Source organism: Carex rostrata, chromosome 4, assembly GCF_964058835.1.
Source record: "Carex rostrata chromosome 4, lpCarRost1.2, whole genome shotgun sequence".
In the NCBI taxonomy this organism is placed as follows: Eukaryota; Viridiplantae; Streptophyta; class Magnoliopsida; order Poales; family Cyperaceae; genus Carex; species Carex rostrata.
Genome location: NC_135921.1, coordinates 10,800,219 through 10,813,984, shown reverse-complemented (window position 1 = coordinate 10,813,984; position 13,766 = coordinate 10,800,219). Strand labels below are relative to the sequence as shown.

General features: G+C 32.3%; 2 protein-coding genes across 2 annotated transcripts; both read left to right on the top strand.

The window, feature by feature from the left end:
- The first annotated feature begins 3,732 nt into the window (after nucleotides 1–3,732).
- LOC144553320 (inositol diphosphatase DSP1-like) lies at nucleotides 3,733–6,911 on the top strand. The gene is made up of 5 exons (XM_078301423.1): nucleotides 3,733–4,172; nucleotides 4,327–4,420; nucleotides 5,904–5,961; nucleotides 6,064–6,107; nucleotides 6,278–6,911. The coding sequence occupies exons 1-5, from the start codon at nucleotides 3,937–3,939 to the stop codon at nucleotides 6,446–6,448; spliced, it is 603 nt and encodes a 200-aa protein (XP_078157549.1). The 5' UTR covers nucleotides 3,733–3,936; the 3' UTR covers nucleotides 6,449–6,911.
- A 2,589-nt stretch (nucleotides 6,912–9,500) lies between these two features.
- LOC144553318 (uncharacterized) lies at nucleotides 9,501–10,986 on the top strand. Its single transcript, XM_078301422.1, has one exon. The coding sequence runs from the start codon at nucleotides 9,576–9,578 to the stop codon at nucleotides 10,617–10,619; it is 1,044 nt and encodes a 347-aa protein (XP_078157548.1). The 5' UTR covers nucleotides 9,501–9,575; the 3' UTR covers nucleotides 10,620–10,986.
- The last annotated feature ends 2,780 nt before the right edge of the window (nucleotides 10,987–13,766 follow it).

The window sequence follows — 13,766 nt, the reverse complement described above, 5'->3', positions numbered from 1 at the left end:
AACATACATAAGATTATTGATGGATTCGTCCGTTCTATGATCGAAAATGGAGAGCTCCAACAATATCGATAATGTTGAGAAAACGGTCAATTAAATTAATTGACCCAATTCTTAGCTTCAGGCCAATTTAGAGGTTCTGGGTTTAGAATTCGATCTGAAGCTTGGCTGAATTGGTAAACATGGGAATTAAGGTTGATTCAACTTTGTTAGAGCATATACGTCTTTAAAACTATTAGAGTTTCTAATTTGATGTAGAAATTTTTAATACAGTGACAGAAATGTAAGAGAGTTTCTTATTTAGAAACTATATAGTAGAGTTTATTATTAAGAAACTGTCTGTAAACTTCATACTGATTAAATGATTGGATAAAATTATTTCTCCTTTATAATTTGTTGCATGATTTAATAGAAACTCTAAAATCAATTTTAACTAGAAATATAAAAGTTAAAAACTTTACAGATATTAATTTCTAAAAAGTGGTTGTCAGTTATTTAGAAACTCAATTTAAATAAATTTTGGCGAAATGTTATGTAGAATTTCAAAATCCTTCAATCATTTCAACCATAATTTGATCGGTTTATATAATTGGGGAAGTGGTGTTTACAGGTTAGGGAACAAATGCAAATGACAAAAAAGGATTCATTCCCTCTGACTTGCGCTACAAGAATGTCAAGAATTCAATTAATGCTGCCTAATTGATTTGACCAAGAAACATGACCATCAATAATCTTACTGCATGCTTTTGTAATTGTATATCTGAGAATTGTCAACATTTGCGACGACCTTTTGTGAAAAATAATTTGTTACGTGTACACACGAAAGTAAGAAACATCCCAGATCATAGTGACATTTTTTTTTTCCTGAAGAAGTTTATAATTGATATGTAAAATAATTTGTTGTTGAAGTGAGGAAAAATTATATATATATATATATAGTAAGGCTTGGGTGCTATGGATAGCATAGAGGGCTACGGTGCTACGGCTCAATATTCGAGTTTTCAAAATTCTAACGGTCGATCCAAACCGTTCATCTTGTTCTCCATATTAATATGTGTTTGGAGACCAAATTTAATATATTTTGGAAATTTTTTACTATTTTTTTTAGATAGGTAAAAAGTCACTTGATTTAAAAAATTATGCACCATTGAGATATTTGATTTTCTACCTATTTAAAAAAATAGTAAATTTTTTTCAAAAAATGTAAAATTTGGTCTCCGAACACATATTAATATGGAGAACAAGATGAACGGTTCGGATCGACTATTAGAATTTTAAAAACTCAAATATTGAGCAGTAGCACCGTAGCCCTCTATGCTATCCATAGCACCCAAGCCTTACTCTCTCTCTCTCTCTATATATATATATATAGAGAGGAGGGATCAAGTTACAACATTTTTTGAGTTACAACAAGTTACAACAAGCATTATTTACATTTTCAAAGTCCAAATTGTCGATCCAAACCGTTAGATGTGATCTCTACAATAAAATGTGCTTGGAGACCAAATTTTACATTTTTTGGAATTTTTTTACTATTTATTAAGATGGGTACAAAATTCAATGGTATGAATTTGACTAGTTTTTGTACCCACCTTAATAAATAATAAAAAAATTCCAAAAAATGTAAAATTTGGTCTCCAAACACATTTTATGTAGAGATCACATCTAACGGTTTGGATCGACGATTTGGACTTTGAAAATGTAAATAATGCTTGTTGTAACTTGTTGTAACTCAAAAAATGTTGTAACTTGATCCCTCCTCATATATATATATATATATATATATATATATATATATATATATATATATATATATATATATATATATATATATATATATATATATATATATATTCATCTTATGGGTGCAAACGGATCGGGTAGTAGTAAAATTATATATGTATCTGTTTTTATTTTTTGAATATAGATACAGATCGAATATTAGATGGATACGTACAGATACGGATTAGATATCGGATATCTGTAGATTTATATATAAATATTTTCATAATTTATATTAAAATATATGATATATTTATACTATTCGGATACACATAATTAAAATTCAAAACTATATCCGTATCCGTATCCGCACGGATATTCGGATATCGGATATCCATATCTAATTTTCGAATACGGATCCGGATACGGTCGGATATTATCCAATCCATTTGCACCCCTAATTCATCTTCTTTATTTTTTTTTATCATACAAATTCTTAATTGTAGTATTTTTTTTTCCTAAATTAATTTGTATATCTAGTTGTCTAAATTTTATCATCGCAAAAAGGAATACCAATATAATTCTAGCACTTAATAAAGCAAGAATTCGTCAAATATAAAAAAGATTTTTTTAATTGTGTGCTTATGTTTTCTTGTTATTGCAAAGAAGTAAATAATGTTGTTGTGATTTAATCCATGCTAAGTTGGAAACTTAATTTTTTTTGTCGTGCGGTTATTATGTCGTAATCAAATCTCCAAATATTATGGACCTAAAAGTAACTGAATTTATTAGATCATGTGCTAAATTTTTACTGCACAACATTAGATTTTGACAAGCTGAACTTACCTTTCTATTTTATTATTTCCATAGTTTTTAGTGGACCTTTGTAAAGACATTTATAAATTTATGGTTTTCAACCAAGAAAATCTTTCTATATCTTCATATATCATCAAATCTAAGCAACTCATAAACAATAGTATTATTCAAGTATTTTATTGAACAAGTAAATGTTATCTATCCATTTCCATTTTTTTATAAAAAACTAGTGAAGATGTGCCAACAATATCCCTAATATTTTATCTCATGCCATTACATTATTATCTGATCTTATACAAACAACACTGAATATATTATAGTTTTTGTTTTGAAAACTTCTAAACACTGAATAATATGATTTTTTTTAGAAACCAAAAATAAAAAAATAAATTTTATCAAACCAACTTGATTGCTTTGTTTTTTTTTTTACAAAAACCATAAGAACCGAGATGTCATTTTGGTCCCTTTTTTTTAGGACCGAATTGTCATTTTGGTCCCAGTCATTTTCACAGATTTCGAGAAAAATATTTTGAAAAATTGTAAAAATACCTGGGATCGAATTGCCATTTCGATCCCAAAAAAAAAAAAATTCGGGACCAAAATGACATTTTGGTTCTTATGAGTTTTGTAAAAAAAGTAATCATATTGGTTTTATAAATTTTTTTTTTCTAATTATGGTTTATAAAAAAAATTCGAATAATATAGTCGGAGAATCAACAGATGGATATTTACAGTGTACATCTAGCGTCACTCTTTCCGTTTTACGGTTTCTTACCTTTTAAGTTTTACCAAATTGGCGAATTCCATATTTATCAAACACCTCAATCCCATGTGTCGTCACTCGTCAGGGTATCTCTCATGTCAACCCCATGCTCTGTTGTTTTTATCCTCTCCATTCCATCCAATACAAGACAACATCACCTCCAACAAACACTTACTAGCGGTCCAAAATGCCTCACAAAAATAAATTAATTTGTTAATACAATAAACATGGGTCAACATATTGACAGAGGATATTTCTCTTCATGCAGCGCATGAGTCATATACAACGCAGTTTCAGTTCTATTGTTCATAAGCTGCATGAAGCAAAAACTACTCTATCAATATCTTTTACCGTAAGCCTGAGGGAAGTTTTATATTGCAAGGGAAAAGGAGGTCTCTTTTTCTTGGTACACTGGAGAGAATACTAACGCTGAACCTTTCTTTTCTTATCTTACAATAATTCAGTAGCCAATTGTACAAAGACCTAAAGGAAAAAGAGAACAAGAAAGGGAGCAACATATCAAAATTCCTATAAATACTCTCTTCTCATCTAAACCCCTTACTAGATTAAAATCTTCTCAATTCTCAATTCTGTCTTTTCTCCGCTTCCACACAGAGCAAAGAGCTATCTTCTTTTCTATGAAACTAGAGATGACAGTGAAACAGAGAAATGGAGATTTGATAGATGAAGAGACAGCAGTGCCCCGCCTCCTTACCACCGCGCCTCTGTGCCTCGTCGGTGATGACGTGGCGAGTGAAGAGCCGTTGAATCCGCCGATCAATTTCGCCATGGTGGAGGAAGGAATATACCGGTCCGGATTCCCCAAAGCTGCCAATTTTCGTTTTCTGAAGACTCTCAAGCTTCGTTCAATAATGTTCGTTTTTTATTCAATAATGTTATTATTACCTTTTTGGTCCTTGTGAAATCACCAAATTTTAAAATGAGATTCTAATCGGATTTAGTAGGGATTCCAATGTAAATTGCTCGAATTGTTTCCTTAATTAATCTGGAGTTTGATTTTGATGTAGATATCTTTGTCCCGAGCCTTACCCTCAAGAGAATGTAGAATTTCTGAAGTCAAATGGAATTAAGCTATTCCAGTTTGCCATAGAAGGTAGCAAGGTAATTATTTTTTATCTCTTCTCTTGTGTGATTTTCTTTTGGATGGTAAACTGATAACTTGTATTGGTATAAGAACTATAAAAAAATATTCTTATTTGGAATTTTCTGGTCAAAACTCTGACTATTTGTTTCTTTTCAAAATTTTCTTCTTCTTATTCTTCCCCGTGTTAAATTGGGGTTTTGTGCTTCTTTTGCACTTCTTTCATTACAATATATAAGAAAAAAGGGTTTTAACACTGTTCTTTTGCACTTCTCTTGTGTAAAGAATAAAATATAAAGGCAATATATAAGCGAGATCAGCATTTTCTCTTTGTGTGCGCGTGTCGTGAGAGGCATAGTGACAAACAAATAGTTGGGGTTCAGATCAGCGGGGCCAAAAATTCGTGATTCGGGTATAATTCGGAATGATTCGATACAATGAAGAAAAAAAATTGCATTTTTATCGCGAATAATTTTTGACTCACTTTTTCTTCGCGAATAAAACGTATTATATGTTTTTTTTTTGCATTTTATTCGTAGTTCGGTTCGGAAATACGTCAATTATACGCGTATATTGTCACTTTGGTGAGGGGTGGGTCTGGGTACGTGGGGGAGTCAGATGGCCTGCTCCATTTAGTCCGCATCAAGATTTTTGCGTACAACATTAAGATTCGAACAGATCAAGTGCGCACAAATCTTGACCAGACATTGGACCTCCCCGCACTCGTTTTTCTCTTCCTGTTGCTTAGGCCTTTTAATTTGATTCCAATGAAGTCAGTCTAATAATACCCTGAACATATCAGATATCTTATATGCAATTGTGCATAATATCTGTTGATAACTGAACATATTGCAATTCAAATGTGAGTAGTTGTTTATTTTCCCTATAAGGGCCTTAATTGCTTGGTGCAACCAATAGTCCCGAATTCGGACCTCCCCAGGTGCTTGAGGTGCAATTAATAAATCTGGACCGTTCTTCTAACCTGGAACGAATCTTAAAGCAGACCCCCTATAGTTTCCATAGGAACTGGATTGAGTTTGGTCCGACTGGAATTAATCTGGGCCGTCCGTTTTTACTAATTTCACCTCAGGTACCTAGGGGGATACGGACTCGATAGTTCCTGCAAGTCTAGTTGCAGCAAGTGGTTGGTAGGTTGCAGCTTGGAATTGGGAATTGTTATCTTGTCTACATCATTGAAATTTGTCTGGCAGCAAATTTGATTGCACAACAATCTGTATCCAGTTAAACAAAAAGAAAATTTAAAATTAGTGTGCTGGTAATAAGAAATTCTGAAAAGGAAAAAAAAAATTTGATGTGTCATTAATTAGTAAACCCACTAAATAATGTGACCTAGCCCCCTGAATTTCTCCTGCTTTTCTTTCCTTCACACAAAAATGTCTTAAAGTCAAAATAAAATTGTCAATTAAACACTTTCATATTTACATTTCAGTCCACTATATATAAATTTTAGCATACTGAAACATATATTTATATTCCTTGCAGGAACCATCTGAAAACATCCCAGAGGAAACCATAAAAGAGGCTCTCAAAGTTCTACTTGGTACGTAGAACATTATCTAACTATAAGATTGTACAAAAGTTAACATTGTTTTTATGTAACGGTTTCAAAACTAATATCTACTTTATTGTTGTTTAATTTTAGATGCCCGAAATCACCCGGTTCTCATCCATTGCAGAAGAGGCAAAGTAAGTTATGATAATATTTGTTTTAGTTTTCGTATCGCTCCAATTTTTGTGAATATTTATTTAAGAATTGTGTGTTACATCAACACGTTATTGCAAACTTTTTTGATACTTTTTTCATGGCTATTATTTATTCCAAACTAATTTTATTTTATTTATTGTGATTTTTTCAGCATAGAACCGGTTGTCTGGTGGGATGCTATAGAAAAATTCAGAAATGGTGTTTAGCTTCAGTGTTCGACGAATACATCCGATTCGCTGCTGCAAAAGCAAGAATCTCAGACCAGCTGTTTATGGAATCTTTCGATATTTCCAGTTTAAAGCCTCTGGCTCGTGCGTGCTGAAATATTTTCAGGAATTGAGTTTCTTGATTTATGTCTTAATGCAAGTGACATTGTTCGAGTAGATAGTATCTCAATCGAAGAAACGAGAAAAAAAGTTATCGCGTTTAAGATTTAAAATGAAGAATGTTGAGCTTGTTTGGCATGGTTAGATTTTGGTGAGAGCAATTAGTTTGTCAATTATGGGTAACAATTTTAGGCAAATTGTGTAGATAAGCGAGAGATCTCTGTTTTTATTGGCATCTCCCGCGAGAATTGTTGTACTACGAGCGAGCTAATTCAAGTATGCAGAGCAAGCTCCTACTCGAGGCAACAACGAAAAAAAATTTGCTTAAATTTTTTCTTCTGAGCAAGATATTGGTCAAATCCCTTATTTATGTTCAGGTTTTCCTAAGAAAACCTAATGTAAAATACAATTAAAAGCTCAAAATCTTTGAGCCTGAATAAGGAAGTTGCTTGTATTTCACTTCACCTTTGCTCTGTCCATGCATAGCTTCTTTTGTTTTGTTTTGTTTTTGGGATTAAAATGATTTCCTTGGATGGGTAGTAATTAGAAAGTGCCAGTTCGATCAAGATTTTTTAGGCTTAGTTGCAAAGGAACCCATTGGGCCAAACAGGCTGCTTCAAGCAAATTGCGCTAACCTGGAATGAGTTTTAAATCCAATTCATAATTGGAGGGGGTGAAAAACGGAAAATGAATCGGATATTATTCGATTTTTTTTTTTTGTAGATATGGATATCAAAATCGAAGATTTGTGAATATGAAAAAAATGTAAATATAATTTAAGTACATACGGTTATGAATATTATTTTATATTTTTTAAAACTGATATGCAAAATTATCCGTATTTGTATACTTTAAAATACAATTAAGTAGATACGGATATGAATATTTGGTTTATATTTTTTAAAAACTTGGATAATTATATGTATTTGTATATTTGGAAAATAGAAATATCTAATTAATAAGATATGTATTGTAACTAAATTGTAATTTTTTTTCGTTATGATTGAACACACCATATGGAAGATATTTTATTTATATTTGTCTATAGATATTTATATTGAAAAAATATTCATAATAAATTCAAGGCATTGTATGAAATTTAAATTTAAGTAAGTTTTTTTTTTCTAATATCTAAAAATAGCATTCATGCTTGGTTAATATCGTACTAGTATCGTGCCTGTACATTGCAACATGGACATAATATAAGAGAGAAAATCTTATACAAAATGACGTATTTTTATTAAATAATATATAGACCAGAATAATTATTCAATGATTTTCATAAATAATATTAAAATAGATTGTTTTTAAATCCAAATTATAAACAAAAAGTCAATTAGTATAATAAAGTCCAATGAGTAATAACACCGATTTAGTGCAAGTTGATGATATGATAGCAGTAGCTATATTATACATGTTGTATATGTCAAAGTGAAAAGAAATATTTAGTTGTTACAATTGAAAGCATATAATAAAATTAAAAATATTAAATTAATATGCTCCATATCTTATTCTTTGATGAAGAATAAACTATATTATTTATTTGGTATTCTTTCTTTTTTAAAAATAAATTTAGAGACTATGGATCAATCTGGCTGATTTTAAAATATTAAAATGATATCAAAATTGGATAAAAAAAATATAATTGGACATATCTAATGCGCTGTCAGTGAATTATAATAGATTTCAATGCGCAAAAGTTAATTGTATTTTTTTTAAAAATCAACTTAGGACCTAAATCCAAATAATCAGAGGCGGGGTGAGGAAGGAGTAATGGGGTCAATTGACCCTCTATTTTTTTTTTCAATTTTTTTTATATATATATGTATGATTTTTCATATAATTGTAAGTAAAATAACATGAAATTGCAAAATTGACTCCCATTTTTCATAGAAAAATTTATATAATTAATTCACATATGTTTCACACCTATAGTCCGAAAATCTAACTCCGTCCTGCAAATAATGGGTGATATCTCGAGATTACTTGACTGTTTTGATTATTTTCGGATCAGAAATTTTACCCTAGTTGTAAAAAAAAAAACATAATACATCACACATGTGACGTGCTGTAAATTTATTTAAGCAGATAGAAAATCATTTCAACACAACACATTTTTCCATTTTTAGAATTTTTTAATTCTCATTTTAGACAAGTAAAAAATCACTGCATCTAAAAATTACGAACCATCCTGAAGTAGTGATTTTATCTATCTTAAAAATAGTTGAAGAAAATTCTAAGAAATAAAAAAATTGGTCTTGAAGTAAATTTTCATTTGGAGATGATGTTGACCGGCTTAGATTGACTGTTTCGACTAAAAAAAAATGAAGATAGGAACTTACAGTAGAGATTGATTTCCATAGTCTCACTCGGCCGACATATATTAATTTTAGAAAAATACATTAAAAAAGAAGTCACAATTAACAGATTTTTTTTTTAAAAAAAAAAAAGTGACACATTCTAAAATTTTGTGATCAAAATTAAATCTATCTAATAATTATTAATCAAAGAATTAAATATTATTTATTGCATTATAGCAGAATGATTAAAAAACATCAATAACGCAATATCTTTTATGGTCCGAAAACGCTAAAGTGTGCTATTTAGAACATATTAACAGAAGCTAATAACTATGTACGTAAAATACCAATACCTATATGGACTTCCGGATTGGAAGTAAGCCCAATAATATTTTTTGTGCGAAAATGGCACATTAAAATCCCAAGAAAGGAGCAGCCCGTCGATTCTTAGCCCAGAATAGTTTTCCGTTTTAAACTTCATAATCAGCCCACTGGGCTGAATATCAGAAAATAAAAAGGAAACTGAGAATCCAATATGCCAGATAGATGACCAGGTTCGTTTCTCCGAGGTAACTCAAATTTTTAGTTTAGATCCAGTCCGTTCGATCAGAATCCGGACTGATCCGGTGTAGGAGAATTGGAGAAATGCACGAGACGGTCGGATCTAAACTCAAAAATCGAGTTACCTCAGGGGAATTGAATTTTCATCTAGGTCACACCGAGTGGCCTATTTCGATCAACAGCGAGCAACCCCGCTTTATTTGTTACTTCCTCAAATTCTAAACCTAAACCCTTGCCTCTAGCTTGAGCATTGCGGCTATCCATGGCGGGGAAGAAGAGAAAAAGCACCCCACCACAGGTTGTCGTTCAACCTCAGGAGTCGGACGATGACTCTTCATCCGAGGAAGAGCAGCCCGTCGCACAGCCCACCCCTTCCCATGCGAAAACCCCCAAACGCACCGAGCAGGACGACAACGAATCGGACTCCGATTCCGGATCCGGATCCGACTCCGACTCCGATCCTGACCCACCTACCAAAACCACAAGCTTACCCTCAAAACCCTTAGAATCCGAGGATTCTTCCTCTGACGAAGAAGACGAGGAGGAACAAGAGAAAGTGGAGAATCTGAAGTCGCCAATCAAGGAACCTGAACCTAAAAAGCTCAAGTTGTCGGATTCAGAACAATCTCTCTCCATGAAGTCGGTGTCTGGAATCCAACGAATCTGGAGTCTAGAGGATGAGATTGCACTCCTTCAGGCTTTGTCCGATTACCATTCTAAAAATGGAAAACTTCCTACTACTAAGGATTATACATCTTTCCTCTCAGGTATAAGCGGGTCAATCAGCTTCCCTGTTACTGAGAAACAGCTCACTAACAAGCTTCGTCAATTGAAGAATAATTATGATAAGAAGATAAAGAAGGGACCTGATGTCAAGTTCTCAAAGCCTCATGAAAAGGCTGTGTTTAAAATGTGTCACAAGTTATTTGAAGATATCACCAAAGCATCGAAAGGTAAGGTTTCAGTTGAAACCAACAGGGTTGCAGGGACAGAGAATGGTGCTGTGGCCAGTGGTGTCAACACCAATGGGGGTGTGGTTAATAGTGGTGCGGCCAACGGTGATGCTGCCGCAAGGTCCAATTTTTACCTTAGGTCGTTCATCGAGGTCCTGATTAGTAGACAACAAGGCCTGAGTCATGGTCATACGATTGAGGCCGTGGTTGCACAAATGGGGGAGTCAAGGCTGCAGGATTTAGAAGCAAAGGCCAAGGCGCTGAAGATTGAAGAAATTAAATTGCTTGCTAGGGAGGAGAAGTTTATGGCAGAGCTGTTGGGTGATGTTGCAGAGGAGATGGCAGATGAATAGTCAACAAGTATGTCAACTTTTACATGTGGCAGTGTTTTGATATTTTATAATGTAGTATGACCATAACTACTATTTAATGGTATGCACTATCACCTATCTATATGCAGTAGTTTAAGTGCATTATATAGCTTCGTGATTGTTTACTTGTGCTAGTAAACAATGAGCATCTCCTGAAATTGAATGATTGATCATGGGTATTTTGAACTTCGCTTTGGTTCTGTGTTCTGTTGGACATAATCTGGCTAAGCCGCATTGTTTGGCTTTGATATTTTAGTCTTTACTTATTAGATGAGATAATTATTATGTAAACAATGAAAGAATATTGTGCTATTTTAGTTATGTTTAGACTGCTTTTGTTATTGCTGTTTATGAGTGTCTATGTTATACAATGGAAAAAAAATATAGTGTCCCAACATTCACTGGTAAAAAGGTATCTTAAAAGGTTGGACCTTGTGAGACGTCCTGCACTTAGTAATAGTGGGTTAAATACATAAACATTACTAGAGACATGATATGACTTCTAGAAAGAATATTAGAAGAAAGTGTTCTCATCTATGCTTGTTCTTGATATTTTCTTGGCAAACAAAACCTTTATTATGTTAAGGTTTGCTCGATCAGACATGATATCACTTCTAGAAAGAATATTAGAAGAAAGTGTTCTCATGTATGCTTGTTCTTGATTTTTTCTTGGCAAACAAAACCTTTATAATGTTAAGGTTTGCTCGGAAGGAGATACTTGCACCTGAATTGTTGGAAAAGAACTATGAATAATTAAGAAAGGTTGTTCCGACCTTGCCATGATTTTGTGATGATGTTGTTGTCATCTGACTATAGTCCGATTGTTTGTAATTGATCGAATGTTCATTTCTATTGTAAGAGATGATGGACAAATGTACCATAACAATTGTAGATGAACTTTCCAGTGCAGAGAAGCTATCTTTATGAATTTTGTCTACTAGTCTACCGGTTTCACTTGAGTTTTCTTCTGAGTTCAGATAATAATTGTGTTCACTCGAGTTTTCCTCCGAATTTGGATAAAAGAGGTGAATGAAGAGATAGAGAAGATGAAGAAAATTTCTCAATTTTTTTTAAACTATTTTCATCTCAATGAAGAGTTTTATTCCGTGTTCATTTTCTTTTCTTTTCTTCTTGTTCTCTGTCCAACTCGTAAGTAGATGAAGGATAAAATTTTAGTGGGGTTTACAATCCAATCATACTTTGATTACGAACTTTTTTTTTCTTTAATTACACACTAGTAACTCAATTTGATTTCTCTCTCTCAATTGTCAAAGAGAAGGGTTCAAATGCCTTTATGTTTTTGTGCCTCCATCTCTCTTCATCATTTTCAAAGTTCAAACAGTTTATCCGAATCGCTCAACCTAATCTCCATACTAAAATATGTTTGGAGACCAAATTTTATATTTTTAGGAATTTTTTTACCATTTTTTTAGATAGATAAAAAAAAATACTGTTTTTAGATGGTTCAGATTTACTGATTTTGTACCTATCTAAAAAAATAGTAAAAAAATTCCTAAAAATATAAAATTTGGTCTCCAAACATATTTTAATATGGAGGTTAGGTTGAGCAGTTCGGATCGACTGTTTAAACTTTGAAAATGATGGAGAGAGATGGAGGCATGATGGAGACACAAAAACACGGAGGCATTTGAACTCTCCTCATTGTCAAATCTTTAAATTACTTATTTCGACCTATCAAAAGAACTTCATGCTTTTATTTTCATTTTTTTTTGCGAATGAAATGATGCAGGAATCAGGGTACTTGGGGGTGTAAATTATTTATTTTTCATTTTAATCTTAGCTGTGGGACTAAAAATTGAGGCCAGTCCGGACTAAAATGTTGTATATAGCCCACGTGAGTGGATTGCTTTAGTGAATCACGTGGGTCGACTATTTTTTAGTGAGTTAGGATACGTAATTTTACTGTTTTTAAGTTGTATATACGAAGAAAAATGGAAGGGAGCACAATTGGCTAAAAAAATATTCTAGAGTTGTTATACCCAAACATCGAGAGTTCGATTTTCCTCACGAACCTTGGTAGCTACCCAACAAGTTTTCAAAAAAGTTGTATATATGAAATTCTCCCTTACAAAAATGTTACTTCTGTAGTGAGAATTTCTTTGGGTACTCATTGATGTACATAAAGATGGTTAAATGATTTTTTTTAATTTTCTGTTTTTTTTTTAATTTTGTTAATTGGTTTTTGCATCTTAAAGCGCTTGTATGAATCAATTATCTAATAATTATTTGTTTTATGTCTGTATTTGCTCCGTATCTGTATCCGTTTAAGATGAATTTGATTTTACATTTTGACACTTGTTCACTATTTATATTTGTATTCGTATATGCTCATTGAATGTAGATATGGAATTGGTATTAGTATTATCCGCTCCGAATTCGCTTCGTTCACAACCCTAAGGATATTTCTTCTGTCTTCTCCAATCCTATATCTTTGATCATTTCTCTGAATTTTGTTGATTATGATCTTATTTTCTTTTATGTATTAGAATGATGAAAATTTGACTGCGAGAGATAAAGTGGCTGTAAGAAGGATGGGAATAATGATAAAAAGGTTCGAGTTATGGAGATCTGAAAGTATAGAGGAATGGTAAGAAAATAGAGGAGATAATAGAGATGAAAATGATGTCAATATTTTGTTTTGGGTTAGTTGAAAATTGTTTGCTGACAATTTTATTAAATAAAATAAAATTTATATTAAAACTACGAAAAACTAGGAAAAAATAAATAAAAGTTAAGCAAGTGCCAGAAACTAACATAATTTTTTTTTTCTACATTCTCATTTTACTAATGAAAAGCCAATCATCTCCTAACATTCATCCAGAGTACGTAGTATCTTCAACAATAAGGAGAATATTTCTGAGCAAATTCATCCATTCTCTCCTTCTAGAGTGTGTAAAACTGTTCTTATGGACAACCTATACAAAGAGAGTGAAGGAAATGAGCAAAAGTTTATCTTGACTACTCCGGAGCAGTGTTGTAAATAACGATATGCGTTTGTCGGACACATAGGGTACCGCCAAGCGATTAATCGAGAAATCGAGAATAATTGACCATAATCAAGAATAATCAGCTATAATTGGGAATAATCGTCCAATTAGTTAGAAAAAT

Coding starts and splice junctions, on each gene's coding strand:
- LOC144553320 (XM_078301423.1), top strand. CDS start 3,937: ATGAAACTAGAGATGACAGTGAAACAGAGAAATGGAGATTTGATAGAT. Junction 4,173..4,326: donor CTCAAGCTTCGTTCAATAAT/GTTCGTTTTTTA, acceptor ATTTTGATGTAG/ATATCTTTGTCCCGAGCCTT. Junction 6,108..6,277: donor TCCATTGCAGAAGAGGCAAA/GTAAGTTATGAT, acceptor TGATTTTTTCAG/CATAGAACCGGTTGTCTGGT.
- LOC144553318 (XM_078301422.1), top strand. CDS start 9,576: ATGGCGGGGAAGAAGAGAAAAAGCACCCCACCACAGGTTGTCGTTCAA.